The sequence below is a fragment of the Cygnus olor genome, chromosome 3 (genome assembly GCF_009769625.2).
Source record: "Cygnus olor isolate bCygOlo1 chromosome 3, bCygOlo1.pri.v2, whole genome shotgun sequence".
Lineage (NCBI taxonomy): Eukaryota > Metazoa > Chordata > Aves > Anseriformes > Anatidae > Cygnus > Cygnus olor.
Genome location: NC_049171.1, coordinates 103,251,543 through 103,266,773, shown reverse-complemented (window position 1 = coordinate 103,266,773; position 15,231 = coordinate 103,251,543). Strand labels below are relative to the sequence as shown.

General features: G+C 49.9%; 2 protein-coding genes and 1 long non-coding RNA gene across 7 annotated transcripts in view; 1 reads left to right on the top strand and 2 right to left on the bottom strand.

Moving 5' to 3' along the window:
- ITPKB (inositol-trisphosphate 3-kinase B) overlaps positions 1–3,717 on the top strand; it is a 59,796-nt gene extending 56,079 nt beyond the window's left edge. The window contains exon 8 of the mRNA XM_040550633.1: positions 1,255–3,717. Coding sequence (XP_040406567.1) covers positions 1,255–1,470 — 216 coding nt within the window. The 3' untranslated portion in view covers positions 1,471–3,717. The remainder of the gene's footprint in view (positions 1–1,254) is intronic.
- LOC121066862 lies at positions 3,265–5,292 on the bottom strand. Its single transcript, XR_005818000.1, has 2 exons — positions 4,927–5,292; positions 3,265–4,083 (listed from the first exon to the last, which is right to left on the bottom strand). It is a non-coding gene; the product is annotated as an uncharacterized LOC121066862 (long non-coding RNA).
- A 2,869-nt stretch (positions 5,293–8,161) lies between these two features.
- Positions 8,162–15,231, bottom strand: part of STUM (stum, mechanosensory transduction mediator homolog) — a 38,886-nt gene continuing 31,816 nt past the window's right edge. For 2 of the 5 annotated variants that reach the window (XR_005817996.1, XR_005817999.1), the window contains 3 exons: positions 13,614–15,024; positions 11,650–12,646; positions 8,162–9,428 (listed from right to left, as the gene is read on the bottom strand). Coding sequence is in view for 1 of the 5 variants with exons in the window: in XM_040550634.1 (XP_040406568.1) it covers positions 12,612–12,646; positions 15,016–15,024 (44 nt within the window). In the remaining 4 variants the exon portion in view is untranslated. The remainder of the gene's footprint in view (positions 9,429–11,649; positions 12,647–13,613; positions 15,025–15,231) is intronic. The other 3 variants (XR_005817997.1, XM_040550634.1, XR_005817998.1) reach the window with 2 other exon arrangements.

Genomic DNA, 15,231 nt, shown 5'->3' with positions numbered 1-15,231 from the left:
GATGAAACATAGCAGGAGGGCTGCCAAGCCCTTCACGTCTCCCCTTGTGGGCTGGGGCTCCTCTAAGTAGCTGCAAGAGAATTTGGTGACTCAGGCCAGGCAAGCAAAGAACGTCAGCAAAAGGCTTTTCCTTAAAATGCTGTATCCCGGCCAAGAGAGAGCTCTAAGAGCTTAGGAGGAGAAGAGCTGAAGATAAGCATTTCTGGGAAATAATGCATGTTGCTGGAACTTGGAGATTTTCCCAATGCACTGGAGGAGGAGGAAGTCTCCTTGAAAATGTGAATACATAATAACTTTCGCAAACAGCACACATCCAGCTTAAAACCCTTGTCTAAAGGCAAACCCCAGTGACAGTACGGACATGGGAGTCCCTGGTAGCACTCAGTGCTGCTGCCTTGAAGGGCTGACGCCAGCGGGATGTCCCCAGAGCTGTGCTCCTCCTCTTGGCTGCCCAGGTTGTGGCGCATGAGGTGTTTCCAGTTGTGTGCACGCCATGGCATGTGTGCTGAGGCCATTGTGCTTTGCTCACCTGAAGTCCCCGTATGTGACACAAGAGCAAGCGAGCTCATAGCCCACCAAATCTGTGCACATCCAGACGATGTGCTTCGCCTTCACAAATGAACGTACCTGCAGGCTTTCCTGGGGCTTGTTGCTGGATTTTCTGGAAGGCCAATCAAAGTAAGAGTGAGCCCTCCAAAGCAGGTGTAGCAGAAGAAATTCATGGAAGATGAAACTTGTGTCTGTTCACCTCCATAACGTGTGCAGAGCACTGTAAAAGCCAGGATATTCTAGGGGGGGATCTGGGTGCTAATGCATGGTGTTTCGGGCAGCAGTTTGCAAGTACCTCATCCTTGGAGCTTACCTGTTCCTACAGTGATGCCTGTAGAGTTGGTGGGTGTGAGTGGTGCTAACCAGCCATCAAGAGCCGACCTTGGAAAATCTTCGGTCAGGAGGCTGAGGTTCATCTCACTCCTTCCCCAGGAACCTTGACTCAGTTTCTGAAACTACATCTGTACCTTTCATGCCTGTGTTTTGCTGACCTTTTTCTTCTGCCAGAAGCAGGGAATTGTATGAATAAATCAGCCGGTCTGAACACCTGATTTGCATGGGCAAACACTGCTGGCAAAGCACTGATCTTGCTTTTGCTCATGCAAAATCTCGGCATAATCTCTTGCAAACGCAGCTGTAGGTGAGGTGTCAGAGCTGGGTTTGATGTGAAGCAAGTGCAGAACTAACTGCCTCTTGTCTCTGCAGGTAATTGGGAGCTCCCTCCTCTTCATTCACGACAAAAAGGAACAAGCCAAAGTCTGGATGATTGACTTTGGGAAAACCACCCCGCTGCCGGAGGGACAAGTTCTCCAGCACAACGTGCCCTGGGTGGAAGGGAACAGAGAGGATGGCTACCTCTGGGGACTGGACAATCTCATCCAGATCCTGACAGAGTTGTCCCAAAATGAGGACTCGCATTAAAGCCATGCGTCCGACTCTGCCACTACCCCCAACCTGTTCCCAACTGACTCTTCTGAACTGCACTACAAGACACTTTCCAACCCTTGCCCTTCCAATTTTAAAGCTATTCTCTCCCTATTTAAGGTGGTTTTGTTGTGTTGTTTTGTTTTTTTAATTCCACATGTAAATACAGAGCTAACCTTCCAGAACAACTCCTGAACTTGAAACCTTGGCTTCACAGAGTCAGTAGCATGGTTGTGCTGGAGCAGCCGGGGAGGGGTTGGTTAGGCAAATACACGTTTTCCCTACCATGCTTTTGTCTCATGCAGCATGGTTTTAAGGGAACCTTTCTCCCTGGGTGGCCATGGAGACACTGTGGGTCAGGGGTTGCTGCAGCTGGGGCCCTGAAGTGCTGCCTGGAACAGGGCTGTGGTGGAGGAAGGAGCCTCTGCCTGTGCTGGGTTCAGCAGCTTCATCTCCAAAACACCTCTGGCCATGCGTGGGACCCTTTAGTACCCAGGGTGGATGAGCAAGGCTTGAAGATGGTGGAGGATACTGGGGCTGATATCCTTTAGTTGCCTTTGCCAGCACCTTTTGCCCTGGGAACTGTCTTTGCTGAGTAAGTAAGAGTCACTAGAATTGCAGACTTGAGTTTTTCTCTTTGTGTCGGAGACATTCCATTAATCCTGTGGCGGTTCCTCCATTATTTTTGAGTCACATGGGAGGGTGAGGGTTTTGCTCTCGCTGCAGGGCCAAGCGGTTGGGTACAGGTATCTCCCACGGCCGGGTGCTGCCCCCCCATGTCACCCACCTTGGCTGCACTGGCTTGGTGGGTAATGCCATGAGCTCCTTACTGGTGATCCACCTCCCTAGTTGGCATCGCTGACCTTCCACAGTGAATAAAGGCTTTGGGCAGGGCTGGCAGGGAGAAAAACAGCTTATAATGGATGACTACAAGATGTAAGGTAGACATCCAGGTTGGTCATTCCTTTTTTACATGCATTAAGGGTTGTGCTGCCAATGCCTGCTCCTGGCCCAGAACCACCCTCCCACCTGGAGCACCTCCATCATTTATTTGTACCAGTGCCAGTTTCTTGCCCAGTGCTTCCCAGCAGGTGGGAGCTATGGCAGACAAGCAGCATTCAAGGTGCCACATTAGACTCGCATGGCAAAGCAGAGGGGGGGAGGCAAGGCGTTCCTGTGCCTTCCCTTTATCTTGCACTGCTTGCTGGCTCTGTCGCTACTCTCAGTCGCTAGCTTCCCAGCCTGTGTTTGGCCTCCCTGCTTCGAGTCCTGTGAAAACAACCAGTTCTCTATTCAGGGTGGAGGCTATTTTTTAACTTCCTGGAACATTTGAACTAAGCAGCTTGCTCACATCAGCACTGGCTCTCTAAAGGTCAGCTATTGATGGGCCGGCAGAACCAAGCTGCAGCCAGAAACCCTGCACCTGCTCGAGCCCCAGCCCCTGGCTCATCTCACTCCCAGCAGTGATGCTTGAGAGCCCCTCTACCATCATCTGCTGAGTACCACTCCCCTGCTGAGGGTTGTCTTCTGGCAGCAATAAGGAAGATTGGGCTGTCGAGCCACCAGCAGCTGTGCCCCAGCCTCTTTCCCAAGGATTAAACTCCCCAAGGTTTTTCTCAGCTCATGTCTCAGCAGACAAATGTCTTTAGCTCATATGATGCCATTGTAAATGGTTGCATTGTTGCAGCTTTTCACCAGGCTTTCTAGACTAGCCCTTATGGAAGTGCCTTACAGACTTGCTTCTGTTCCATTAGTGTCATGGAAAAGGTTGGATTTTTTTTATATGTTATATTTATTTTCATCCCATTTTAATTGCACAGAACACTAAAACTTAATGCATGGAATCCCCCCCCCTTTTTTTTAAACTGTGTTTTTAGTTTTTAAACCATCCCTTTTCCATCTTTGGAGAAAAGGTTTGAAGCGATATGCCTAGATATGTACCAGTTATTGCTGTACTTTAGCTTTGTGCTCTTATATATATATATATATATATATTATTTTTTAAGACTTTATAAAATAGATTCCTCACTTTGTGGCTTCAGAAGAAGCAGACTGTTTCTCCCAGCTGTCTTATGCCTTTCTGGAGGCTGGAACAGTTGCTGTGAGGTATTTTCCCAGCTCCCACCTTCCCTTTCAGTCATTGGGTAACATGGAGAAAAATCTAAACTGGTCTGAAACACCAATGCACAGTGCCTGTAAAAAAAACTCCTGTAACTTTCCAAATAAAGGCATATGGGAAGCATCCTTCTGTCGTTGGTTCTGTTTGTGGCACAGCTTGCAGCAGCCTTGGGGCAACCCATGGCTTCTCCATGGTCCTCCCAAAGCAAAACTTTGCTTAAAGACTGGGAACCTCTTGCTATGAAAAATAGCTTGTAGTACTACAGAACTGGCACTGCTATGACTTCACTCAGCAGTTTCCTCACGGGCTGCAAGAAAGAAGTCTGTGTTTCCTATCTTTCACACTCTTGCAGCATCACTGCCAATATCTGGTGTTTTACTTACTAACTCCAGGTCATGGAGGCCACTGAGAGTCCTGTCTTGCTGAAGGGGACAGCAAAGATTTCCAAAAGGGCCTCCAAAACTCACCAAGCCGCCCCTTAAAATGCAAAGCTAGAATATAAATAATGAGATCCTCAGATCTGTTCTCACCTACTACTGAAGGAAATACCATGACATTGTGGTAGATAAGGGAAGGGAAAAGGTCAGGGCAAGAAACCTGTCACAACTGAGTGCTGTAGTCGGGCAGTACCAAAGTTTACGCGTAGTTTGGAAACGGGCAGCTTTTCACACCAAGCTGTGTCTTCAAGCACCACACAGCACATGCCACAGCAAGCACCCTGCCACCTGCTTTGCTGCGTCCAAAGCAAAACCACCCTCTCCAGGCTCCCTGCCACATCAGGGATTAATAACCAAAATGTTCAACAAACTCAGTTCACACCAGAGAGGTCAGCATTTACATTGATGCAACAAAGCAAATTTTAGATGCTGCTGTAGATACTTACACCATGAAGCCTCTGAGCACCTACCACAGGGCCATGTGGTACAGAGCACTCTGCTCAGGTTGTATAGTTTCTACTAATTATCCTCTTAATTATCTAGCACTTGCAAGAATGAGCCTCCTTTAAGTTTTTCCTGGGAGCACTGGGCGTGTTGTGACTTTTGGGTCAGGCTCAGCTGTGCTGCATGATGGTGGCTGAGGCTGTGCACGGTGGTGGTGGTGGTACTGGTGGTACTGGTGTTGGGGGCTGTGGGGGAGCACCTGGAGATGTGTTTGGGCCTCACGATGGGTGATGCAGGGCAGCTGTGCTGCCGAGCCCCATCCACATGAGATGTCTGGAGGGGATTATGAAGCCCAAGCAATGATGATTCAGATAAATTACCTCAGTTGTTGCCACCTTATGGCTGCTGGCTATAAATGAAGGTATTAGGAAGTAGGCAAACCTACATTTGTACCTAGATGAAATGCTGCTGGGATTAGTGCTGGCAAAAATAGGCTTTTCCTCCTGTGTGTGCTGCAGCAAGCCCAGTCCTGGCGAGCCCTTGCTCATCCCTGCAGGTGAGCCGTTCAGCTCCGATCTCCGTGGGCATGGTTTATTTGCTGGGGGAAGGCAGGAGCAAGAGGGACGTGTGGGCTGCAGGCAGGGTGCCGTCGTTTTGGAAACGAGCCGTGCTGATGTCCCGCTGGTGCGTGTGGGGAGGGGGCTGCGCACCCTTTGGGCTCTGTTGAGAGGACAGGTGCTGTTTTTAACCCCCACGCCGAGCCGTGCCCAGGCTCGGCCCTACCACACGAGCCCGCCTCCCCGCCCCGTGAGGCGCGGCCCTTTCTGGAGGCGCTCCGGGGAGGCCCTGCCGGGCTCGGCCCGTGCCCGCCCCCGAGCGGCCGTGCCGGGAGCGGCAGCAGCGGGGCGGGGCGGGGGGAGGCCCCGCTGGGCGCTGCCGCCCGAGGCCGGCGGGGGGCGGCGTTGCCCCGGCGCTGGGCCGCCTGCAGGCGCCGGGCGGGCAGCAGGCCCCGCAGTGCCCGGCTCCAGGGGAGGCCCGGCTTCGCTGCCCGGCGTGGGGCCGGCTCCCACCGCCTGCTGGCAGCCCCTTGTCCCCTTGGGTCTGTTCTGTGTTCTCTTCCTCAGCCTTAAAACGATATATTTTTTTTCCCTATTTTTTGTGATTAGGATTTTTTTTTTTTTTAAGGCTGTCAATGGGAAGGTGAGCAGAGCCCAGCTGTGGTATATGCCAGTTTAGTTTATGCTTTTCCCAACGTGGCTTTACACCCACAGTAATGCTTTGCCCCCACAAGCAGTGTAAGAAGCATGCCCAGGGGACCAGCCCAGTCCTGTGGTGGGGCTGGGAATGGGGAGCTGCAGCTCCTGTGCTTCTGGCCCTCCGCAAGAGTTGCTTCCCAGCGAGACACTGGAGCACAGTGAGGAAGGATTTGGGTTTGGTTTACACTTGGGAGCAGAAATGAGGAGCACTTGAAGGAGAAAATCATGTTTTTGTTTTCCCCCAAGAGCCATGTGCACAGTATTACCACCAAACACGGACAGACCCAGTCGTGTTCTTGGCTGCCTGAGACTTGCAAACATGGGTGATACCACACCACCCAAATCCCCCCCCACCCTCTTCCTCCTGGGACAGCTTCTACTTGTCCCTTACCACATCAGTACATGCTCTGCTTTGGGAGTGTCTTGCGTCCTGCCATGCTGGATGCTAACTTTGGGACTTAAGTGCACAGTCCACATGGGAATTCAGAGGCCCTCCTTTCTCATGCACTTTTTTTTTTCCAAAATATATAAATAAATCAGCCCGTGACATCTGCAAGGGTTAGAGCAATGTTGTTTGGAAGGGGAAGTGTGCTGCACCAGTGCTGCAGTGGAGCATAGCATCTCTGAGCAGCCAAGGGGATGGCTCGTGTGTAAGCACCAGGCAATGAAGCAAAGTTCCCAAAATTCACATGCTGGTTGGTGATAGGTAGATCACCAGTGCAGGCCTGAGTGACCCTGGGAGGTTCAGAAGGAATAAAAACAGCTGTGCAGCCTTTTATTTATATATATATATATATATATATATATATATATAAAATTAATATTTTCTGGAGCAGAGATGAGTTGCTGCAAACCATCCTTCTTTGGATTAACATAACGTAAAATTAACATTAGCAAAAGAGTGGCAGCTCTGAAAAATAAAGTGCTTTTTGCTGCTAAGCAAATATCCTCAGCTTGCTCTGCATGGATGATCCTCATGGAAGAAGGTGGCCTTGTGTGCATTGGTTACAATTTTGGTCTTTACCCATGTCCTTTGTCACAGCTGGGTGTGGGGCTTGCTCACCCCCCATCAGGTGCCCCTGGGTTTCCCCAGTGACACGGATGCTCCTGCTCTACTCTTGACTTTCTTTTAGCACTGTTGTAACAAACACATGGGAATGCTCACTTTCCCATAAAAAAGCATCTTTTGGGTCGTGTTTGGACATGCAACTGTCAAACACCCATTCCTATCTGCAGCAGGGCTTCAGCACAGAGCACTGTGGCTTTGGGCTTTGCTGACCCAGCTGCTCTGTAAATGCACAACAGGAAAGCTGGTTTCCTACCCAAATTTCAGCTCCTGTCGGAAGGTGTACTGCCGATAGTGTCGATGTGTGCCCGTCTGTAAGTCTGGCTTGCAGCTCCTGTGCATCCCCTGCATTAGAGCAGACTGAGCAGGTGTGCTGTCTCAGTGCAGAACTAGAAACTTGGTGATAACCATCATTTAGTGTGGGGATGCTCTGCCTACCACATTTGAACTCCCTCTTGGGGCCTGCTTAATGTACATTTAATGCAAAACTAAGTTTGGGGCACTGAGGCACTCCTGCTGGGTTTGCAGCCCACATCCATGTGTTTTCCTTTGCAAACTGTCCTGGCCCCTGCCTCCCCTCTCAGGGAGTGTGGGCATTGCTGGAGGTTCTCACCCGTCTGCTTAGTGGGTGGAAAGAGAAAAGTCTCCCTTCAATGTGGGGCTGATGGATTTTTCTGTGTAAAAAGACTGTATTTCATTCCAGTTGTACAGCAATAGAATATATTTAACTTAAAAAATAATAATAATCCACAGTATCAAAACACAGCAAGTCACAACCAAACAGTTGGCAACACTGGCAGGCTCACGAGCGCTCCTCCATGACTGTCATGGTTGGGTCAGTTTGGGCTCCAGCATGGAAATGAAACAGGCTGAATGAACGTCGGGACACCAGCACTGTCCCCATGTGGGGAGAAGATGGTGCATGTGGGCACCAACTCCCCTTTCACTAGGGTGCTGCTGCCCTCTGGGTGAGGCGGGACTGATTTTTAGCCCCGACCATCCTGGTCTGTGGGTGAGGAAGAACAGCTGGTGGGTGGTGTGGGCTAATCCCTGTGTAGCTAGTGGCACCGTCACCTGGTGTGGTACAGCAGGTTGGGCGTGCAGGAGGGGTTGAAACGCTGTGTTCCAGCTGGGAAACCCAATTCCAGAACTGCCTGAAAGTGCCCTGTGTGCATGAACATGGAGAAATGCCAGCTGGAAAATAAAGGGATGCAGCACCAGTGAGCACATGGGAGAAGCCGCTCCTTTGGATGGGAAGGAACATCAGGTCTGGCTGTATTAATGGCTCCTCTTGTGCCTGGACTAAAAGCATCAAAGAAGTCTTGGTGTTGACGTGTAGAGGATGTAGTTTAGGTCGAATTTTTTCTGTTTTAAGTGTATTTGTGGGACAAAGCCCTGTGCATTTCCCCTGCAGTGCTGCACAGTGGCAGGGTATAAGGACACCCTGATGGCTTAGCATGTGCGTGGTTCATCCCCAAATGGTGAGGAGGAAATACCAGGATGGGATAAAGCAGCCCCTGGAGAGTAATGGCATTATGGGTTTTCATGCATGGGCTTCCCAAACGTGGAGCTCTGCATAACACCTCATGCATCATGGAGAGACTATGACAAAGGGCAATTTCCAGCATAACTGAAAGGTCTTTAATAAATTAAGTGATGCACATGGAGAGGAACATGCGGATTTCTTGGCAGTGTGGGATGCGGTGGCGCACACACACGTACCCACATGTCATGTACCCATAACGCCTGCTGTGGTGTCCTTGCATGCCAGACCATTTCCTAGCAAAAACACTGACTGAGGACAGCAGGAGGTGTCCAGTGTTAATATGGCAAAGTTTCTAGGAAGTGCTGGGATCACCCATCATGCTGCCACGGCCAGGAGGTGCTGAGCCTCTGCAGGCAGCTCTGCCGGTCAGGCAGGAGCGCGGACGGCAGGGACCATTTTTCACAGCACCTTTTTCATGGTAAGTACAGAACTGGCAACACCAACAAATCTATGAACATTGAAATGGTTCGGCTCACTCAGAGTGAAACTACTTTATGACTCACCACGAACTTCAAAAGCACATTTGGTTTGGTTCCCACCTGGAAGTGCTTTCCAGCAAGCAGTAAATCAGCTTTTTTCAGCCTGGCTAAGTTCAAAGTACCAAGGAACTATTTCATTAAAGCCCTTTTTGAGAAACCTAGTTTTCCCAGTCAAGAAAGAGCAACAGAAGATAGTTTGTTGCTGGCTGATGGCGGTAAAGCAGTTGCATTTATTCTTCGTAACCTGCTGTCGCTCTGTAGCTGTAACACTTGCACCTAAAGCATTTGTACTCATAAAGCGAGGGATGATATTGAGCTGTCCCAGTGCGCCTCAGTCCAGGTCAGCAGCTGGATCATGTGCAGGGCCTGCAGTTACAGCCTTTTGGTATTTGCTGTACCAAAAACGTGAAGGGAGGGAATATTTACCAGGTGGAAGAGGAGGAATGTTTTGGTGGAAGCCCTGAAAGCGTTAGCTGATGTGACCGGTGAGGAGGGGTGGCTGGGATGGTCCTGTTCCTGCAGGCAGGAGCGAGCACGCCGCATGCACCAGGGAAGCGCCTGCACCTGTGGCAGAGGAGGTGGGAAGGTGCTGGATGATTCACCCGGCCCTAAAAATAATAATAATAACAAATAATAATAATAATAAAAGCATTGCTCAGGAGGGAGAGCTTCAAATCAGCACTTCTATCTGGGCTTTCACTGCATTGGTCTTCTCACCAGTGAAAACTGTGGGCCCCCTGCTTCTGGCTGCTGGCATCCCCGCTGTGGGCTCCTTGGGAGCAGTGTCAGGGGTCTGGGCTCTGCTCGATCCATCCCTGGACAGAGGTCTAGTCTCTTGGGAGAGGGGAAAAACATCCTCCATCCATCCAGTGGTGTCACAGAAATGTCTCTCCAGGGAAGGGCTACTGGAAAAAGCAGCGTTCCTCATTGTTTTTGCAGCAGTTGGTTGGTAATTTAGTCCAGTGCTCTCTCTCTAAGGTAGTTGGGAGAGTGGCAAATCTGTAAAGCTGCTCCTGTCCCGTAGTAGGGGGCGGAAATCTGGCTGTTTATTAAAATTGATCCCTCTCACAGGCAGAAATAGGACCCTTTGGCCTTGGTGTCCATCTGGCAGACCTCAGCACCTCTGGAGTTGCGCATTGGTCGCTTGATCGACTTCACTGATTTGACAGCAAGGTTAAAAATGAGGAAAAAAATAATCCAAGTGGTGTTCTCCAGAGTGTGCAGCAGTCCCGAGGAGTTGAGCATGCTCATGCAAGCATTCCCCTGGCTAACTGAATCTTCCCATCCTCACTACAGTGCACAGACAGACAGCACCAAACACACAAGTCTATCAGTCCTCATGTACCAAAACACATTCTTCCTAGATGACATTTAGCTAGTTATCTGCTTCTCCTGGTTCAGAACTTGAGAAGGGCTTCTGCACCTGAAGGCTTTGTCTGTTTGCTTTTTAACACCAGGGTAATCCCAAGGAACTCATCTCTTGTCTTTAATGCAGGTTGTCCCCAGATTTAACCTTTCCTAGTGCAATCCACCTCTTGTGAATCGGGCTGGGATTTCCGAAGTGCTGCTGTCGTGCAACCTGTCACCATGTCATGGTGTGACAATCATGCTGCCTTTCACCTTGAGCACACCCAGCCCTAGGTTAACAAGAAGCACCAGCTGGCACCTGTCCTCCCAAGAAACTCACTTGATTCCTGCCTATGCTATGTGGTTTAACTTGCTCTAGAAGATGGTGTTTTTTCATAGTTTTCCTCTAAAAATTGAAAATGAGAGGCTTTTCTGTCTGCACCATGTTACGAACCTTTGCTTTCTGTGGAGCAGCTGAAAAACTGGGGTTCAGCTCACCCATTTTAACATGGGATAGTTAGAAATAGCTGTTTGAGGCTGTCCAGCACAGCAGCGCAACCATGTGCCACGCATGAGCCCAGCAGAAACTCCCCTGGGTTATTTTTGCAGTTCTCTCTGCCCAAGAGCCAAAGCCATGTCTTCCAGAGACCACAGGCACCAGAGGATGTGTTCAGTGATGCCAAGGCAGTTGTGCATGCGTTTGTGTGTGTGGACTCAGGCACGCTGCACTTGTGCCCCAGCTCGCTTCTGTACACACACAAAGGGTGCAAGTTACACTGGCTTGGCTGAAGTCTGTCTCAGTAAATACTGAGTGAGCTGTACATGTTACAGATGTGCATCCTTACTCTAGCAGGGCTGTCCTGGTGTACACCTGGTGTACCTTTCACTGCACCCAGCATTTTGGGGTTTCTGTCCTCTCTGCTGTGCAGGCGGTCAGAGGAGGAAGCACGTATGCTCAGTGCACTCTCTGCTGTTTCACTTCGAGGCTCCCTTTCCAGAAAAAAAGTTATCCTAAGTGACAGGGTCTGCGCTGCAAGCACACCAGTGTGCTTTGAAATGTGCTTTCCAAAGCCAGCGGTCGTGCTGTGAGAGGCCGGACCCTTGCACAGCAGGGGATGCATGCTGCATGCTGCCTCCCTGCAGAAATGACAGCTGAGGAGCAACTCAGGTGTCTGCTTGGATACATCCTGGTGAAGGCAATGGGATTTCTTTTTGCTAAGGACGCACAGACAGACACACACACACACTCTCTCTCCTGCCTCCCACTTCCCCCCTTCTTTTCCCAAAGGGCTCCCAGCAGGTCCTACCTGCCCCAACACAGCCCCTCTCACCCTGCCAAAAAGGCAGCCAGGAACAAAGGACCCAGACAGCAGCTGCAGCTCTGCAGTCACACCGTGAGCATGCAGCTCTGTGCCTTGGCCACAACCACCACCTAGTGCCTGAGTAGCACCAGGGCACAATCCTCAAGCGTCAGGCACTTACCCCTGGGGAGCAGAGCGGAGATGCTCCATCGACTGGTCCTGCAGGACACGCTGCGCAGGGATCCATGTCCAAACCGAGGAGAGACTGACAGCAGGTTCCTTCCAGGGGAAGGGGAGGAGAAGTCTTTACACTGGAGGTTTTTGGCAGCGCAGGGCTTGTCCCACTGCCACGCCGGCAGCACACAGGGTGCAGGGGATCCCCGTCTCCCGCTGGTAGGAGCTTCCCGGGGCCAGTGGGAGGTCTGGTGCTTGCGTGGAGCCAGCGGATCGAAGTAGAGGACAGCCCAATTCAGTTTAAGAGTAAAATACAATTTACAGCAAGCACATTTCTCAAGACATCTGCAATGATAGAGCTTCAAAGGTACACAGCTGAGGAAGCTGGGCTGAGCCCTCTGCTGCCACCAAGCAGTCAAGAACGGGCTCTCAGAAGGGAAAAAAGTAATGCTTGTTGCTTTTACAGGCTGTACATTTGTCTATTGATAGCTCCTTGGCATTTGATGTTCACAGCTGGTTTTCTTTAATGTAACAGGAGGCAAAAATGTGTAACAGGAGGCAAAAACGTATAATAGGAGGCAAAAAGTCTCTGACCACTTCCTGCTGGGAGGACAGAGAGAGCAGTATCTCCCATTCCCCACTCTCCCAGCTCCGCTGCCTGCCCAGGAGCCACCTTCACCAGGGGGTTTCCTCCTCTCGGCACACTCCTTTTCCTCCTCCTCGACCACCCACCGCACACTGGCTGGGGCTGGTCCCAATGCACGCTGCATTTGCCCCATCTCTGCTCCTCACTCAGTGCAAGTCTCCTTCTGCTGTTCTGCACCTCCGCTCCGCTGGATGGGCAGGTGGACAGGGGCAAACACAAAACAAAAGGAAGAAGAAAGACAAAGGGTAGTGAAAAGGTCCGCGGCCCACGGCTGCCAAAGGAAATCTCTTGCCGTGTTTCTCTGAACATATTTGTCCCAGCCACTACAGCTGCTGTGGGATCCCCTGCTCCTTGTAGCCTGTGAGGAGGAGGGGAAGGGAACATGATTAGTCTCAGTTCCTGAAGTCCCTTGCCAGCCTCAGCAAGGCTCTGGCAAGCCTGGTGTACGAGGAGGTGTACACTGACCCACGCAGGGGGGGTAACCACTTGCCCATGCAGTGCCTGGCTGCCACCAACCCTGACCGGAATGGAGGCTCGCTGCTGGAAGGGGTTACAAAAGTGCTGGGTATGTGTCTGCAAACTCCAGTGCAACCTAATAACCTCATACCTTCACGGGTACGCTGAGGCCATCCCCATAAGGGTACTCTGTCTGCCTCATTACCCGTCTGCTTTGCTCCAGCCCACCAGCATTAGAGGTGCTTTTGTCAGGGCGCAGCAGCAGTCCGGCTGCACTGGGGACAAGGGATCTGTTCGGCATAAAAAAGCCCCTGCTCTGTCAGCTGCCCCAGCTGTGGTGGCTGGGGTGAGCTACCAGGGGCCAGGGAGATAGCAGAGCACCCACAGCTCTTGTGTGACACGAGGTGATGAGAAAAATGTGTTGTGTTTTGTTTTATTTTGTGGTTTTTTTTTAAACATATTCCTAGGTAGTTGCAGTGACCTCACCAGACGATTTACCTGCTTCTGCTGTAAAAGCAGCTGAGGTTGTAATGTGACAGATCTCCTCTTTAAAAAATAAACAACAACAAAAAATCCCAACAAACTGTCCTTACCTGCGCTGCCTGCGACAGTGATGCTCTTCCAACCAGGTATCTTTTTAAAATTGTTTTCTTTGCTTGAATAAAGTAAGTAGACTGTAAAGTTTATATTTTGAATTTCAAAAAAAAAAAAATTGAAATTCTATATCTCAGAAGAATATTTAATGCTTTGAACACTGATATTTTAAAAATTTCTTTCCAACTCACACGTAAGGCTGTTCTAAGTCAATTTAAAGAAGCTAAACACGGAGTACACTCAAGTGCTCCAACCTCTACCTTTAAGGGACTTACTGGTGAACTAAGAGGTGGCCCTGGCAAATGAACTTTGCTGCACTTTGGAAATGTCCACGTGTGCATCCAGCCTTGGCAGCCTAGATCCCCTGCTGTTAAAGGAGCACAGGGAGGCAAGGACCGGATTAACACTTCTCAGCACAGACAGCGCTGCACCACACTGCTTCCCGTGCCATGCAGCTGAACAGAAAGACCCTCGGATCTTTCCAACAGTACTTTGTAGGGAAAAAATGATTTCTTCTCCATTTATGTTCTAACTGTGAGTCAGCTGCGAAGGCAAAATGAAGCCCTGTAATGTGGAGTTATCTATGGCACCACTCTAACTTGTTCAGTAAAAAAAATAAATGTGGAGCAGAAAGCTGGGGTCATGCTGTAAATCCTTAGCTGAAGCAAGCAAGACAGGTTATACTTACAGTTACTTTGTTTGTGTAGCCTTGCCTTTAATTAAGATATAACAGAAATCTGTTCAGTTCTGCTGCTTGGTTTTGCAACCGGCTAGAAGCCAATTGCAATGGCAGAGCTTGTATCGCTCTTTACGTGAACAAAGTAAGCCAAAAGATGACCTCTTCTGTGCTAAATTACACTATTAAAATACTTAAGACTTACTTGTCCTATTAAATAGTTTATACATGAAAACAAAAAGTTACCATGCTTCTTATATAGCAATAGGTATTTTGTGTAAAGCAACTTTATGTTAGTGTGCCTGTGTAGCAATAGAGTTGAGGTGCAGTTTGGTAAAGCAGACAGGTCTAGAACCAGCATTTGTGCCCCAAATCACCAACTTAACCAAGTTTGCTTGAAATTGCACTTCTGTAAACCATTGCAAGATTGCATTTAGAGTAAGCTGTAGGCAAAAGGCAACCAATGTACACAGTCTGTCCTTCCACTGGCCCTCCCCAGGACCACGTTCCTACTCAAGGTTCTCTGAGGCCAGAGCAGGTTGCTACCACCCCTATCCTGCTCTGGGGATGTCCCCAGAACACCTGTGACACAGCCTAGGGAACATTTTGACCTTGGTCTGTCCTGCAGCTATAGCAATATACCAGGATCTCCCACCTGGCACATGGTGGGACTGTTGCAGGTGCTCTGGGTTTCTCCGAGAGCTCAGGCATCACCTGTTGTAGGGGCATTGGGATTTGTGAGCAATCTGCTCTTGGGATGGGGATGCAGGCTACTGCCAGAGGCGGTACCCTTCTTGTTCCCCTGCATCCGCTGGAATGACAAGGACAGACAGACACAGGCAGACATGCACAGACACCACAGACAGAGCCAGACATGGGCTGGGAGCAGGCGGCACCTGCCCAAGCCAGACCTAAGCTCCTCACCCTAGACAAGTGCTTTCTGGGGTCTGCCATGAGGTGTGAGGGTGAGGAGGGAGGAAGAGCAACAGAAACAAACTTACCTTGTGAAACTTTGATGGTGAACAAAAGGAGGCAAAGGAACATGAAAGAAAGAGAGAGGGAGAAATGTAACTGTAGACTATATATCCAAAACACATGAAGAATGAATAAATTGGGGCTGTGAAGTAAACAGAGAACATCTCTACAATCAAACATTCACACCAAAGCTAACCCTTGACAAGCCTGTATTTATCTAAAATCCTTGTATTTGAAGTGGA